Consider the following 17,281-nt stretch of genomic DNA (forward strand, 5'->3'; position numbering starts at 1 on the left):
CCACACGGAACCGGAAGTTGTCACAGGGCAGGAGGAATCCTGGTAGCCCATTAGCGAGTGACCGCACCATCCCCGAGGGCACTTTCTGGGCCTAAATATGGCACCCCTGGCACCTTGAACCTCTGAACATGACGAAACTGGAGAAAGGGCCAAATAAAGACTGCCCTGACATTCCCTAGACCTAGCAAGGGAGGCTGCACTAACTGCTGGACTGCACCTGCCACACCCTCGATTAGAAAAGAGAGGACTGTGCCCTTGGCTCCTGGCTCATGGAAAAATCACTCATGAGCAGTAGACCAAAGAAGTTACTCCAAGGGTCAGATGGCTTACTTCCCTCCCCTCCCCCCGGAACCAGCAACATGGTCAGAAAAGCAGAAATAGCCCATTCTGGCAAGTCAGTGTCCGCATTCTTCAAATCACAAATGACCACCGCTGGGCAACCTAAGAGGCTGATCCTCGACATGAAGAAGTTGCACCCGAGTCTGCTGGACCAAGGAGTGTAATCGGAGTCCAGATTGGTAGCCAAAGAAAGACACCAGCTTTTGCCAAAGGATACCGCTGAACCCGCTTTGTATGGAGACCGGTAGCCCAGCCCCCACTGGCTTTCTACTTGCTCAAAGAGGACTTCGAGAGACAATGGCCTCAATGATAAAGTCACCCCACCGTACCCGTGGACTTAGGAATGACCTCAAGGACAACCCTGTGTACTGCACAGCACCCAGAGCATCTTTCCGCCCCCAAGCATCCTGCATCCCCAACATCAGGACTGCTGCAATGAAGTCTATGGTGGTCTTGATATAAAGTGTGGAACTGGACTTTCGTCTGCTTTGATGACCAGGTATTTGTCCAAATACTCCTTATTGGCTCCCTTGAACTTTTCCCTGCTGAAATTGATCACCCCACTCAGGCTGGAGTAGCAAAACACAACTATTTCAAACTTTTGAAAAGTTTCTAAACTATACAGTTTGCACTGCTTGTTTGCTCTTGGGACTAAATTGCTGAGATTTGTATGTTAGTTACAAATCTATATCTCTGGAAACCTCCAATGGAATTTGCTCATCTTAGTGTCTACAACTTTATACAAATATAATCTATTTTTGTGAATTGGTTTTGGGTTTCTATATTTATAAATTGGGGTTGGATTTCTTTCGTGGTGTGTGACTTTCTTATTTCATTGTTTGGTGCTTCTAAATGCTTTAGAGCAGTTCATTTGATAAAGTCATGCTGCTCAAAGCCACAGCTACCGAGTGTTGAGATAAAGGTTTGAAAAATAAGCCTGAAAGGACCCAAGACAGTTTTGTGAGTGTATTCATGGTAAGATTTCACAACCATACCATATATACACCACAATCCTCACAATGAACAGAAGCGTTGGCTCAGAGCAGAGCTCAGTGGATGTTTTCTGCTTTTGCACTCTTTAAAGTGCATTCCTATACCACAACATGTCTCGAGGTCATGCATGTACTGCAGTTACCCCAGCTCAAAAACAAAGTGAGGCAATCACTGCTAAATTGGGTTGTTGGTTAAGGGAGGTGGAAGCCCCACTCAGGCAACAACAATAATCCTTGTCAGGGGCCTCTGGTAGCTTGGCACAAAGCAGTCAGATTTAACTTAGAGGCAATGGGGCATATTAATAAAAGTTTTGCAGCACCTTTGCACCGCGCAAGGTAAGGCAAGTGCAATGCAAATCCTAGGTGAGATTTACCAAGCCTCACTATGCCACTTCAATGCCATGGACGCATTCCATGGGTGGCGCTCGGTTGTTCCCACGCATCCACCCATGGATTTTGGCATATTCCCAGATTTCCAGTGAGTGGTAGAACTAGAAATGCATCAAAACGCCACGCCTGCTAGAGGGTGGCATACAAAGGAGAAATATCTTTATTTTGCCTTGTTTTTTCCTCTTTGTATGTGTGCTGAATTCTGCAGCACGCATAGAAAGAGAAAAAAGCCTCAAAGGATTGTTTTTGAGAAGGTAGGTTTCCCTTCCTGCACACAAACTATCCTGCCTGCAACGCAAGCATGATTGAACCATGATGCAAGGGAGCCTGTGTTGGCGCTAGACAGCCAAAAGTGCACCTGTGCAAAGCGACATCGTACTAGATATGGCACATTCCTGCCCTCTCTCTTTCACACAGTGCAGCACAGGGCAGTGCAGCAAGGTGTATTGCTGCATTGCCTGAAAAAAATATAAATATGCCCCAATGTGTACAGTATTTACGCAGCACGCAAACATGAATAAAGCGAAATCACAACACAAGAAAAATCCCAAAGAAAAATAGAGTAGCATTTATTAAATAAAATGATACCCGAATGACAAAAACCCATTCAATTTTAAGTGCAAATAGCTCCAAAAAGCACAAAGCACCAACCGTGGTTATCTGGCTGTACTGGACCAGGACAAAGTCACCCATAAGGTAGGCCCTAAAGGTACATAGTGCAGGGTGTGATGGAGCGTGGGCCAGAAACAGGTTTGTACCTTCTGTCCTTGATGTGAGTCTTCACGTCGCTCGTCATCGGTTCCAATTAGGAGCCGCACACTGTTGCAATGCATAGTCCAGCATCAAATTGTGTCATTCTGCATCAGTTACAATGTAACACAGAAAACGCATCTCCAACGTCTGTCCTGGAGGCCTGCCAGCTACACTAGGAGGTGCGCACAAGTGTCAGAGCAAGGAGGGTATTGGCGCGGGTAGCAGCGGGTGGGGTGAGGGCCAGAGTTCCTGTCTCTGGGTGCAAGCGGGACGCAGGTGGGCAGAGATAACCTTGATTTGGTACGCCTTCAATATGCCAGAAGCAAGCCCACTACATGCATTCTCGCTGTAGCCACCATTAAATAGGAGTAGGTAAGGAGCGGAGCCACAGTGGTAGGGAGCAGGTGTGGAGCAAGTGGCAGGAAACAGGAACGGTGCGCAGGAGAGGAGGCAGGAAAGGCCGTCGCAAAGGGGAAACTGGCTCAAGGGGAACAAAGAGGGGGGAAAAGAAAAAGAAGCACTTGAGAGAGTTCAAGTTTAAAGGAAAAGGACTAAAGGGGAAAAGAGCAAGAGGCCACAAAGGAAATGAAAAAAAAGGTCAAAGAGGCAAGTAATGCGGGTGGCGTGGTCTGCAGCCGAGAGGAATGGCCGCTTTCTGAACTGGCTCCTCGGCCCTCGCCAGTTGGTCCGACACACTGCTCTGTCTTTTGCCCTTCTGATCCCCATGACAACGGGGGATCAGCTTTGTTGCTGACCTGTGCGTGAGCTGTCCTGTTCCTGGGTGCCCTGACGGACTACACCGGCGAAAACCTTAAGGTGGCGAGACGGGCTCGCGTCCTGAAAATGGCGGCTGTGACCGCGACCCGCCGCGGTGTCCATTGTTGATACCGCTGTCGGAACCCAGGGAAGCTGCCGGAGGGGTCTTGTGATGCCGGAGCTGAGCGTGGCAGCTGTCTGTTGCCAGAATGGGTCTCGCCTGAGCATAATAGGCAGACAGCAGCCCCCGGATTGGAGACGCGTCCTGCCCTGGTGACCGGGTGAGTGGCTACGCGAGTCCCCGGCTTTGGGCCCAGTGCCGGGACTCGCTCGCTTCGACTTGCAGACCCTCCTGAGCTCCCGCATTGGCCGCAACACTGCCTCCTGCTGACAGGGGGTGATTTCCCCGACCCCCGAGGCTCGCCCAGGAAGACAGTGACCGGGACCCACCACTCTGTGGAGCACGACTCAGTGCATCTGGGGACGCGGGTCAGGACTTTGCCTCGCAGTGGCAAGCGCTCCATTACTGGGACCTGGTGCCATTGTCTTGTGTGGCACTGTCTCTGGGGACCCCTGAACTACAGCCATCCTTTACCTGATGGTTCTGCCCTTGTAGGTCACTGGTACCGCTCCCGCCTCGAAACATCCTCCCCTTCGTGACGCTGTCACCTCTGCTCCCCTCAAATTGGCGACGTTTGTGAGCGCCGGAGCCCTACCAACCGGCTGGTGAACCCGGGGGAGTTACGAACGCACAGAGCCCACCTGGCTGGCTTGGACTGGGCGCCCTCAAAGGGGCCACACATTTTTGATCTGTGCAATATCGGGTGTGGGCATTGCCTAACTTCACGACTCTCCGATCGTCGCTGCCTTCCCCATGGCAAATAACAGGGGAAATAGATCCTCCACCCAGAAACAGATTAACAAACTCACCTGGGCCTCCATGGGTGAAGGCAAGGACCATCCCCCGAGGGTTATCCAAAAGGTGCGCCCTCATCGCTTGCAGTAAAGTCCCTCACTCTGGAGGATGTGATGGAGGTTATCGCGGGGGTACGAACCTCCCTTAAAACCCGCATTGACTCCGTTAATATCGAGGTCACCCTCTTGCGGGTGGACCTCCAAAAGATAGACTCTAAAGTCAAGGACGTCGAGGTCAAGACTGCTGCTCTCATTGACAACACATCGACCCTCCAGCAACAAGTGGCACACCTGCAAAAACAACAGCTCGTCATGGGCGAACTCCTGGATGACTACGAAGGTAGAGCGAGACGTAACAACATCCGCATCCTAGGAGTTCCAGAGTGAATGGAGGGACAGGCGGCGGACCTATTTGTGGAGGAGCTCGTCCAAAAACACCTCAAGCCCAAACGTTTCTCCGCCTATTTTTCAATTGAGTGGGCCCAAAGGGACCCGGGGGGCCGCCCAAAGCCGGGGGCCCCCCCACGCCCCATCATAGCGGGAGTCTTCAACTTCCGGGACAGGGACTCAATCCTACAGACAGCCCCTGCGGGAGCCCCCGTACAACTGGATGAAGCCCATATCACATTTTTCCTGGACTTCACCGTTAAAGTGCAGGCACGTCGGCGCAGTTTCCTGGAAGTTAAGAGAGCTATGCGAGACAGAAACATCAAATACTCCATGCTCTACCCGGCGAAGCTCCGGGTTGAAGCGGGGGGCAAAGCATGGTTTTTTGAATCACCAGAGGCGGCGTGGGAATGGCTGGAGGGATGGCGCCAGGTCGGAAAACCCCAGACTAATCGTGGCAGCTCTGGGACGGGAGACCGCCAAGATCGTCCTTCGGAGCGACAAGACCAACCGAGGGAAGACGAGACCGATGAACAATTTAGCCTCCAAACACTTGATGGCTGGCCTAGATGACCGCTAATACTCCGGCTAGACCACCAGTGTCGGGGACAGAGATGCCACTCAGAGCAGTGTACTGAAGACTTCACTTCTGCTCTATACCGTCTAATTCCCCTTTTGTTCACAGGGCTGGACGATCATCTTAAACGTATGTTATGTTCCTTTCTTTATGACTTATGTACGCGCACAGGTTGGTTCGAATTGTGAATTTGTTTTCTTGTTTACCATGATGACTTATGGCGTGTGGCATGTACGGCTCACCAAATACCCCGCGCATGATTGGGAGGGCGACAGGCACTCTGCCGAGTTGGGAAGTGGATAGTTTTAGGTCCGCAGGCAGAGGGGCAGGGAGAGTTTGTGGGAGGACGGGGGGTAGGGGGGTGTGTTATTGTTTTTGACTATTGTATTTTTCCCTTATAGCAGAGTCTTTCCTTGTTACAATCAAAATCTTCTTCAGGGTCCAACCTTGGCGTATCAGATCCATCTGGTAGTACATAGTCCCCAAGAGGTCCGGAGATCCCCTGGTCTCACGTTCCAAGGTCACTCAGTTGTGCAAGTTGGTTCTCCTCTTGTCACACCTACACAGACCCCACAACATCCACCATTATGTCGCAGCCCCTTTCTAGAACCATCATGATAATGTTGTGGAATGTCAACGGGTTAGGGCATAAAATAAATGCGGTATAGTCCTCCAATACTTACGGCGCCACTCCCCCGACATAGTATTGTTGCAGGAGACACACTGGGTGGGCAACACTTGTCAAGCACTTCAGAGAGGAGGCTATAGACTATTGGTACACGCGGGGTTCACCTCTGGGTCCCGGGGTACAGGGATTCTTGTTAAAAAGAGTCTAGCGCTCACTTACACGAAGACGTGGGCTGACCCTCTGGGCCGCTTTGCACTCGTTGAGTCCGCCTGGGAGGGACGTCCTCTGAACATCATATCGGCATACCTCCCACCGACTCTGGGTCGGGATATCCTCCAAGACTTGGGCACCCAACTGATAGGACTCCCTACCGGCACACTTCTCATTGGGGGACACTTTAACATGACGATGAGTGACGAACTTGACCGACAGCCTAGGCGCAGCTCACACAGGCATAGTTCTGACCCTTCAGAGTTTGTACAGGCTATGGGACTTGAGGATGTTTGTAGAACCCATTACCCCGATACGCCTTATTTCACGCATTATTCGAACGCACACAACAGCATGTCCCGGATTGACTATTTTTTCTGCCCCACAAAAGACGTTGGCTTCTTCACATGACCAAAGGGTTTTCCCCAGGGCATCTCTGACCACTATCCTCTTAGTGTGGATCTAGTGTACCACCACCGATGCACCCGGGGTCCCATAATTATCAATCCCTGGCTTCTGCAGATTCCAGACATTAAAGACTGCCTGATTGAGCATACTGACTTCTATTTTACAGAAAACGTTGGATTGGTACACTCAGCAGTCACAATCTGGGAAGCATCCCTAGCGGTCATTAAAGGTAAAGCACTGGCGCTCAAACTTGGATATCTACGGAAATACAATGGACAGATCCATCAGGCCGAATCTGACCTTCTGCGTCTTGAAATGTCCCACAACACTGCCCCCTCGGACGAGATGGCCCGCCGTCTCCAAGCCCAGCAACTCGACTATAAAGCACTGGCACAGGAAAAGGCACAGGCCCGATTACTTCACACACGCCACTGTGTATATGAATTTGGTGACCGTGTGGGGAAGATGCTTGCATGGTTGGAACGGCGCGAACAGGGAAATGTCTGTGTGTCGTCCATTGTGAGACCGGATGGGTCGACAACCGTAGATCCGCAGGAAATAGCGGAGGCTTTCACCGACCACCTGGCACATATTTATTCTGCTGGAGCGCGCTATACCTCGGAGGAGTCCAGACAACTCCTAGAGGAGATGCGCCTACCTACCCTCTCAGAGACTGAAAAAGAGACCCTATACGCTGACATTACGATGGACGAGCTAACTACGGCGCTTTTTGCCGTTAACTCTGGGAAAGCTATGGGTCCTAATGGAGTCCCCATTGAATTTCTGAAAGGCATGGCTCCCAGAATCGTCCCACATCTCAAAAATATGTTTGAAGATAGTCGGGATAGGGGCACCCTGCCACTTGATCAAAGACTGGCCTCCATAGCGGTCATCCTCAAGCCGAATAAACCACCCACTGACTGCGGCTCCTATAGACCGATCTCTCTGATTAGTGCGGAGGCTAAGATCCTGGCTAAGCTTCTAGCCAATCGGCTCCTCGTCGTGCTTCCCTCCCTCATCCATGACGACCAATCAGGTTTCCTCCCGGGGCGCAATACGGCCTTGAATCTACGGAGGGTCAATATTGTTCTGAGAATGCAGCCTTTTATACAGCAAGATGCCGCCATTATGTCCCTCGACACCACGATGGCGTTTGATTCGATCAAGTGGTCCTATCTCTTTGAGGTACTGCTTAGATTTGGCTTTGGCCCCAAGTTTATCCAATGGGTACAACTCCTATATACAGACTTATTGGGCCAAGTGCGAGTTAACAACCATACGTCTCGACGATTTAGACTTTACAGGGGGACCCGACAAGGCTGCCCCTTGTCACCACTACTTTTTGCCCTCAACCTGGAACCCCTGGCCCACTGGGTCCGCACGGACGTTTCCATTAGAGGCCTCCAATGGAATGACGAGATAACCGATAAAATGTCCCTCTATGCCAACGAAATCCTGGTATATGTTACTTCCCCCGGTCCTCTATTAATAGTCTATTCCATGTCCTCACTAATTTCAGAAAATATTCGGGTTATTCGATCAATTGGTCTAAATCGACTTTATACATGCTGCTCGGCCCCCCGCCCCGGTTACCCCGAGGGTTTTCCATTACGATGGCTCAAGATGGCTTTAAATATCTAGGTATCTTTGTTACCCCGGATCCCACAGTGTTCCATGACTGGAACTTATTGGGTCCCCTACACAGGCTGCACAGTGACGTAGCTCACTGGCGATCTCTACCACTCTCCCTCCCTGGCAGGGCGGCCTTATTTAAAATGTTGGTGCTCCCGCGCTTCCTCTATGCCCTGCAGAATTGTCCCTTCCCGATTCCTGACTCCTATTTCAATGCTGTGGAAAGTGAAATGCGACTTCTGTTGTGGGATGGTGGGGCGGCCCGCATCGCCCTCCACAAGCTTACCCAGAGTTGGTATGACGGAGGCATCACCTTGCCTAACCTGCGCCTTTACTATTGGTCGTCGCAACTGGTGGCCACCAACCACTGGATACATGTCTCGCCCCTGAATCCGGCCTTCCACCTAGACAGATGTCAGACCGGGCGGGAGGGTTACCTAGGGGCCCTCTACAGCAAACCAGTAAACCGCTTTGATGTTTGTTGCAAAAAGATATTAGAAGCAGTTTAATACTAGTCAGGTTTTTTTTTTTAAAGCTGCAGTAGCTCGGACTATGTAAAAACATGCAGAAAGATTCAGACATTTCTATAGTTACCTAAGGAGTTCAAAAAATAAACATGTCATAAATATCTCCTTTCTGCTTGTCACTGTATATATAGCTGGAAAACCAAAGCAGAAGACAAAAAAAACATATTTTAATTTCGTTCCTTAAGTTGCTGCATAAATTATGCTCTGTGGCCTGACCTACCTTTCCCCCTCCTCTGCTGGCTCCAGCAGTGGCTGTATAACGTCAAAACGCAACTTGAATAAGTTAATACATTTGAACGGTACATAACTCCTTTTTAATTGCCTATTGGGTGCGCCACAAGTCAGCTATTATATAAGTGATCAATTACCCCCTGCAGTAAATTATAAGGATATAGTTAATCACTGAGGAGTTCCATGACGATATAGAGGAACGAGGCAGAAGGCCACGTTTCTTTATAAGGTTATAGACCTCCGAGGTGACTTGTAATATCCTTAGAATGTGCAGCAGTGAGTAGTTTATCTCATATATATTAAACTCATTCCTTTATCATTTTGCATCAAACTACTAACTTAAAAGTACAAAAAGAGAGATGTTTATGTCCTATCACATTAACAAATGGGATAGAGCGTTCTCCCTTAGGGCAAAGAATTGCCAAACCAGATTAATACCTAGCCCAGTGTTGCTTATCTTGAATTTAATAATCACTCAGACAAAATTTACGAAATCGATGACACTGAATTTATGTCACAAATTTAACAGTTAAGAAAATGTTGTTCATACCAATTGCTTTTTAAAAGTCTACTTGTAAATATTTTTGAGGTTATTCATAAGGGTAAGTTACACTTGTAAATTTACTCTTACACTTTTTTGTAATTTTTCTACTTTTTGCTATTCACAAAATTAGAGCGTAAAGTTATTAAAAAGTGTAAACTTACATGTCTTCACCGCCTGAAATAAGGGAAGGAGTCCAATTTACAAGTGTAAGTTACTACCAAAAACAAAACATTAGTAAGTCGAACAACACATATGGCAAACCCCTGGTACTGTCTCTGCCACTGGGTTGGAGATTTCCCTATGGTAAAGTGTAGGGAACATTCCCATGTACTTTTCCATACAGAGATCTCCGCCTGACTACGGAGCCTCTTTGAGGTATGTATAGAGCAAAGTAAAACAGTTTATTGAACTTATAAAAAAGTTTGAAAAATATTTTTTATGTTAAACAACAATTTAAATCAATTTTATATATGTGTTTTAAATGTGGTACTAAGGAAAACAATGCTACATATACTAGTAACTCAATTTTGAATTACAAATGCTATTATTTAAAAAATATTTAATTCCATTAAAATTATTTTTCATTTTCTCAAGTTTAAATTAGAAAATAAATTCCCCCCAGAAAGTTAAAAATCTCTTTCGTATGCATTGAGTTGTTAAAAGTGATGAGCAGAATTCAGTAAAGATATTGTCATTATATTCAATAAAAATGATTGTCACGTTAGTTTTAAACATCAAAAATGTTATTAAAAATGTTAGAATTAAATTAAAAATATATACTTTTTATATATTTTTAACATGAAATTAAATTTATATTTGTAACTATTCAAATTAATTTATTTTGTTAATTTTTGTCCCTAAGGGGTTTAAGTCCCTAACTCCACTGATTTCTATGAGAGCGTCTTGCATTACTATTGGTTGGCCATGTGTAGTACTGGATTTACTTCAGCTTGGATCTGGAGTAATTTACTACTGTTTGAGTCCCTTTGTGGCTGTAGTAAAAGTAGTACACTTTGTGAATAGGAATGGGCACACTCTTTGCTTGAAGGGTACATGTCCCTCCCTATATCCCTTGCTGACCCTCCCGTAAACCTCTCCTTACCTGTTCTATTGCCCTTCTCTTCAGTAGGAAAGTTTTCCCCATTCTCCAGCCACTCTCTTCTGTCCCTCACATATTTACTACTAAAACCTGTACTCAAACGTGCAGAGACTCCACACTCATGGTGGAGCTCTCTGCACAGAAAAAGATAGGAAAGGCAGAGGCGTAAACTTCCCACATAGGTTTATGAATAGCATTTCGTAGTACGCTTTGTAGTACTACAAAACGTAGTACAACATGCAGTTTTTTAATAGACCCCATAGTTATTACATGAGTTAACAAATGTTTATGGAAAATAAGAGTGCATTGATGAGATCAGTGTTCATTATTCTCTACATGAGATAAAAGGGGATAGATAAGTGTGAGTTTGCTGACATGATGTAAAATCAATACCTTTTCATGGTGTGATGCGATGGCTTTCTCATAGTGATGCTTCCAGCTCTCTATCTCTGCCACCATTTGGCGATTGAGGTCCTTAGCCTCAGCTGCTTGCTCCTTAAACTGAAAGTGCTCCTTCAGGACCACATCCATATGTTGCTTAAGATTCTCAGTTTCTACCCGCTCACTCTCAAAGTTTGCTTGCAAAAGTTGAACTTCCGATACAAGCCAAGAGTACTTTGCTTCAAACTGTTCCTTTTCTGCCATTCTAACATCAGCCTCTAGCTTACGCTGCTCCTGCAAAGATAGCAGCTGCTTTCCCAAGATCGTCTTCTCCTCTTCAAGTCTCTCCAAAGCCAAAGTGGCAGCTTTCACTTCGCTCTCCAGCTTCTCATTGGAATGATGCAACTTTTCTATTTGTTTTTCTTTCTTGCTGATGGTGTAGTCCATTTCTAAGCACTGGTTCATGGATTTGGTCCTCTGCTCCACCCCTGCCTTGTGCTTGTCTTGGAGCATAATATGATCTGACCTGAGTTTATCTAGTTGCTTTTTCAGATCTTTCCTATTAGCTTCTGACTCCTGCAGCTGCTGCTGAGCATTGGTGAAAGCCTCTTGCAAGTAGCTGAGTGAATGTTCTGTCGCCTGCTTCTCCACCAGAATCTGGCTGTTTGAATCTGTGAGGTCTTTAATGCTCCTCTTTAGGTTTTTTATTGTCTGATCGCAAGATTCTTGTTCCACAATTTCCATCTGCAGTGCTTCAATTTTGGTCATCAAAGTTAAGTTCTCGTACTGCAGATTCAAGATTTGAGTCTGGCACTTTTGCTCATCCTGCTCTAACTTCTTAATAACGTTGTTCAGGGTTATTGTCATTTGCTGCAGCTGCAGTTTCTCAGAGACAAGCCTTGAGTTCTTTTGTTCATACATCTTCAGGATGGTTTCATAGGCACTTAGAAAGTGGTTGGCTTCTTTCAGTTTTTCAATGTCACCCTGAAGGTTGGCTACCTTGACACTTAAAACACTGTTTGAGTGCATCACTACCACGCTTTCATGGCCTTGATCTTCTGCATCTCCTTTTGGGGTTGTTGCAAACAAATTCTCCTGCTCTAAAGATGAGGAATTCAGATGCTTTTCCGGGGATTCAGCGGTACCAATCTCGAGCTATTCGAAAACAAAGAAAAACGAGCAGGTCAGTGTTGAGAAAACCCATACGACAGAGAGCTTGGTTAAAGTTGTTCCTATCTAGATGACCTGGCATAACATTGAGTTTCCAATTGATGCATTGCCGTTATGTATTACAATTTACACTGAAGATTTAATGCAGAAGCTTATAAATCCCAGAAATAAAAACATGAATTGAATAAAATATAGCGTGCAGACATATAGCTGACTAGCTCCCAAATGACAATTAAAAGCATAAATCATTATTAAATTGATGAATTACAAATAGATGTTTACAAAGTTTGTATAGCTGAGCTAGTAATGACATCCATATTTAAGAGTGGTGGAAACTTGTAGCAATCTAGTTTACCTAAGTCAGCCATATTCCATTTTAAGAAAGTGGTTGTGGAGAAAACCTTAGAACTAAGTACACTCAGGCAGTTTCAGAGATAAACATCACATAATATTCATAAATTCAGAAGAGTCTCTAGTATCTTCAATACTCATCATTTCACTTGGTTGATTCAGTCGATAGTATCTGGCCTTTGAGGGTCCCTAACAATAAAGAATTGGAAAAACGTTGTGGATGGAGAAGCACAGTTCCTAACTACTGACCCTTTTGATTTAGAGCCTTCTTTACCCAGACTATTCCTTCTAGCTTTGCACTGAGTAATTGTAAATGGACAAAGGAGTAAAGGCACAAGGCGATAAGCCATAGATATTCTAATGTGTTGCCCAGAGTCAAACATAAAGTTAGTTGAAGGAAAATTCACACATGAAGACCTTGTTCAGGAAACATGCTTGTTTTTCAGGTCTAAACCCCGTATAATATCAATTGCTGTAGACACCTGTGGCACAGTATGAAAAATGTCTAGAGTCTGTGGTATGGTACGGGTTCGATTTAGCTTTCATTTGTCCGTGGAAAAGCACTGAAATATTTAAAGTACTTGACAAGAACGGTTTAAAAGGGGTCCCCATAACAAACTTTAGTTACAGCTGCCTTGGGTACATGATCTTCCAATTGCAATAGATACAATATCAAATTCCCAGTTGGAACTTGAGATTTCAGGTTATTTTTACTAAGGGGTATCTTGTTTACTGCTTCATTTATGTACTCAGAGGATCCAGGAATGTTAGGACCTATCAAGGTGTGGTTGTTTCTTGATGTCTCAGTGTTTGATTTTGTTTGTGCAACACATGCCATCATTTTAATTTTAGGTTTCCTAGCCATGCTTGCCATTTTTCTCTTTTTTCCCTGTTGACTTCTTAACCTGCCATATAGATATTTAATTGCCAAATGTACAGTTGCAGTTGAACTAGCTCCAATAAGGGGGTCAAGGTGAGCAATAAAGGAAGCAATCTGACTAACACATTGTGGCACATCAAGGGGAACCAGGATAAAGAACAGTTCTGGGTACAACGGAAGGTGCAGGAAAAGGCATATTGATTTTGGAACTGTAGGCAAGAGTGGTGTACATTTATTTTGAACTATCACTAGCTTTGAACAATTTCAGAACAAAGGGATTGAACAGGAGTGCTGTTTTGCATGTAGCACAAAGGCAATTTTAAAGAAAGGGCTCGTTTCCAGGGATTAATGTAGAATAAGTTTAAGAGTAAGGCAGGTCTACGAGTCTAAGCTGTTTGAAAATTCTCCAGTTCTTAAGGAGTAAGTTCAAAGAATGGTTAGACACTTTTTTCTTGGGATTGGCTACCATCCACAGTTTGGCACACAAACCTTGTGGCATTCTTGGAGTACATTTAGTGTATGTTGGGAGGAAGCGCACACCTTTTCTAACCAATAGACCATGTAGTCCTAATGTAACTACCTATAAACAGTGGTGCTACAGTGTAACGCTTGCTGTCCTGCAAGCGTATGAGTTAAATAGGAATAAGATACTAACCCAAACGGTAGTAAACACTGTGCACTGTACACTAGAGCCCAACCGGACCCTGTAATCCTAAGTGATATAACACCAAAAAATGAAACAATTTATAACACAATCATGATCCTTTGAGTTGTATTCGTGTATACAAAGTTACTCAGAAAGATTATTTGAAAACATTAACAGGAATTAAGGAAATGTACAATGCATCATGGAAAAACAAAATCATATCATTGTTGCATAATAATCAATTCATATAGCTATGCTGTGGTATATAATCTTGATGCATAAATGTTTAAAAGCAGGCCCGGTGCATTTCAGGACAATGGCGTCCCTTCGTCAGGGGAAACCTGTAGAAACAAACATGAATATCATTGCAATATACTCTTACATATCAGTCTCCAAAAGGCAGAAACATGTAGGTACCATTGTACCAGTACAAAAAGGAGAATGCTAAATGCAATCTAAAGAATAGAAAGTCGCAAGTTTAAAGTAAAGATGAAATCCACCCATGTGCAGGGATACAGTGAGGACAAATGTAAAACATAAATTCACAACTTGGACGTGTGGATGGAGTTATTTAAAATAAAAAAGAACCCAAAAGGAGAGCCAATGGCTCGACCTAAATGGTGAACCAGATGGAATTCCAAATACCTGGCTGAACGGTTGAATCCCAATACATAAAAAATAAAACCAATAATTACAAAGCTGGAGTGTGGTATGAGGTAGACTTATGGTGGTAGAAAAACACTAAGTGCTCACCTAAAACACGATAAAGTAGTGGCCAGATGCTGTAACCCAAGAGTTTCGCCAAAAGACGATCAAAATATAGGGCTGTAATGAGATGACAACGAGCGGTTAAACTCATGGCAAACTAAGCATAGGAAGAATCAAAAAATGCATGGACAGCACTCACCAGTATAAATGAAATGCTATTGGGCCATGCTGTGAGGGACCCCCAATAGAGGGGAACCTGAATCTGTACCGCACTGAGGGATCGCGTTGTGGGAGACAATGTACTCTCAAAATGCAAACGTTATCAAAAAGCCATGGCTGCAACAACTTACCGATTGGGAAGTAAACCAGAGCTTCACCTGACGATATTGACTCAAGTAGCAGTGTTCGTAGAAAAGACGCTGTAAATCTGCTCAAACGGTGACCGGCGGAAATACACGCCGCGACATACACATAGAAAGCGGACTGAACTAAAATAGAAACTAAAACATGAGCCTCATCTTGGAGAAGGCAAAAACTTTTACTAAGACCAATACTGAATTGCTTCTAAATCCAATGACCATGTACACTAACGTACATAAAAAACGGAACCAAGAAACTGCAAAACGGCGCAAAAGGATTGAAAAGAGGGATCAACAAGATCTCAATGGATGCTGATGAATACTACCAGGGGTCAAGTAAATAAACTGAAAAATGGACGCGAAACAGAGAGGCCAGGGGCCATCTTGGGAAGGTGGCAGAGGAGGTGAAACAGGGGAAGGATATCCAAAAAGTAATTCAAAATGTATGCAGGTCATAACGGGGTGAAAGAAGGAAAGAAAAGAACACTTTCACGAACAAAAGAAATATGACAAGAGTAGGGTGATAGACAAGCCTTCACCAGGTGTGTAGATATATAAAACAGACTGGTAATGTAGTATATATGGATTACAGGAAACAACTCATGTCAAGCCGATCATTAAGACCTGCAGGGTGCATGGTGCCTAATGTTTGGATCCAATAAATCTCTCTTTGGACCAAAATTGTATTAATATCCATTCCAGGTTTCACCTGTACTTGTTCAATTATTTGGAAACGTAATTGAGATATTGAATGTTTTGCATCTTCCCAGTGAGTAGCTATACTCGATGTCATGTTTTTTGTACGTATTCTGCTCTTGTGCTCCGTAATCCGAATTTTGAGCTTGTGCGCCGTTTTGCCAATGTAGGCTTTCCCACATGGGCATTTGATACAATAAATAACATTAGAAAAATTGCAATCACTGGAATGTCTGAGCTTGATCTTTTTGCCAGATAAGGGATGAGTTAATATGTTCCCAACAGTAACGTTGTTATAGTGAGTACAGCTGTTACACTTGCGAGTCCCATGCTGATCTTGTTGAGGCAAAGCAATCTTAGGTGTGGCTAGTAAACTACATACGTTTTTGCCTTTGGTATAGGCAAAAAGGGGTTTCTCGATGAATAATCCATGAAATAAGTAAAGATATTATTATGAATGCATTATTCTTCCAAACATTTCTGAAATGTTTTACACACTTTAGCCCTGATTATAATGTCGGTAGGAGTTTCCTCCAACCAATATCACGAATTCGGAACAAACCGACAATTATTACATGGTGCGGTCGTAGATTCTGTTAATCCCTGCAAGGTGCCTCCCACACACTGCAGGGATTAGCAGGGGCAACATAGGTGCACCCTCGGCCACCAACCGGAGACTGCAGGGAGAATGGGGCCCTGGTAGGGGCCCCCAAAGTCGCTTTCCAACAGGGTTTCTATGTTGAAAGCCCGACATGGAAAGCATGTCGGAAACCAACATTGTAATCCCGACGGCGGAAAAACCATCATATAGGGATTACGTGCCAACTCCGACTGGCCGATGGGCTCCTTGAGCACATCTAAAGCTAGCCTGAATGACCAGCCAGTTTCAATTCCGACCGCCTTGATTGAAGTTAGGCGGTTGGCATTGAAACCATTGGCTTTCGTACTGACATCAAAATCATGCCCTTAATAAAGCCACGTTCTCATGACAAATTAATTCAGATCAGCATATCATCAGATTTAACCGTCCCTTGGTCCCTACAGCTTGTATTGTGTTAGTAGCATAGTTACTGCCTGTGTGCATGGCACATAATGAGACATCTATATTTGTAGTCTTCAAGAATCTGATGCAATAATTATTCAAATGAGTTTGACAATCCAAACTTTTACTAACTGCCCAATCAATCCTGAGATAGGGAGCACCCATCAAAAAAGAAAGTATGAGGTTTGCAACAGGCAAACAATAAATCTCTCTAGACTCACAATTAAATATGTATACCCAGATACAGTAGCATATAATCATTTGATTATGACCATATAAGTAGACTACAATAACCTGAACAATAGCGAGCAGGAGACCGTGAAGTCTTGTTAGAAGCAGCACCCTGATCACTCACATATCCTAAGACAGATTGAATTGAAGTCTCCTCTCATGACACACAACTCAGACTACAACCATGACAGGGCATGACTGGGCAAGTTCACTCTACCCCTGAAAAAAGCTATCAAAAACCTGCCCAAACTCCTTCAAAATAAATTCACGGGCTACTAAAAGACCTCCCTGTAATTCTAATATCTGACACCTTTTCTGTATGAAAAAAGGAGCTCTGAAATCTACCATGCTCTTTTTCTCATGCCATACTTCCCAGGAGAGAGAGTCGATTAACACACTCCTTGAGGTCTCTAACATGACTAAAATACC

The 17,281-nt window shown here is 44.7% G+C and overlaps 1 protein-coding gene across 1 annotated transcript in view; it reads right to left on the bottom strand.

Moving 5' to 3' along the window:
* LOC147722654 (uncharacterized) overlaps window positions 1–17,281 on the bottom strand; it is a 532,792-nt gene that overhangs the window by 207,628 nt on the left and 307,883 nt on the right. The window contains 1 exon segment of the mRNA XM_086967342.1: window positions 10,782–11,891. Within this exon segment, the coding sequence (XP_086823468.1) occupies window positions 10,782–11,891 (1,110 nt within the window).

Source organism: Lissotriton vulgaris, chromosome 4_1 (genome assembly GCF_964263255.1).
Source record: "Lissotriton vulgaris chromosome 4_1, aLisVul1.2, whole genome shotgun sequence".
Lineage (NCBI taxonomy): Eukaryota > Metazoa > Chordata > Amphibia > Caudata > Salamandridae > Lissotriton > Lissotriton vulgaris.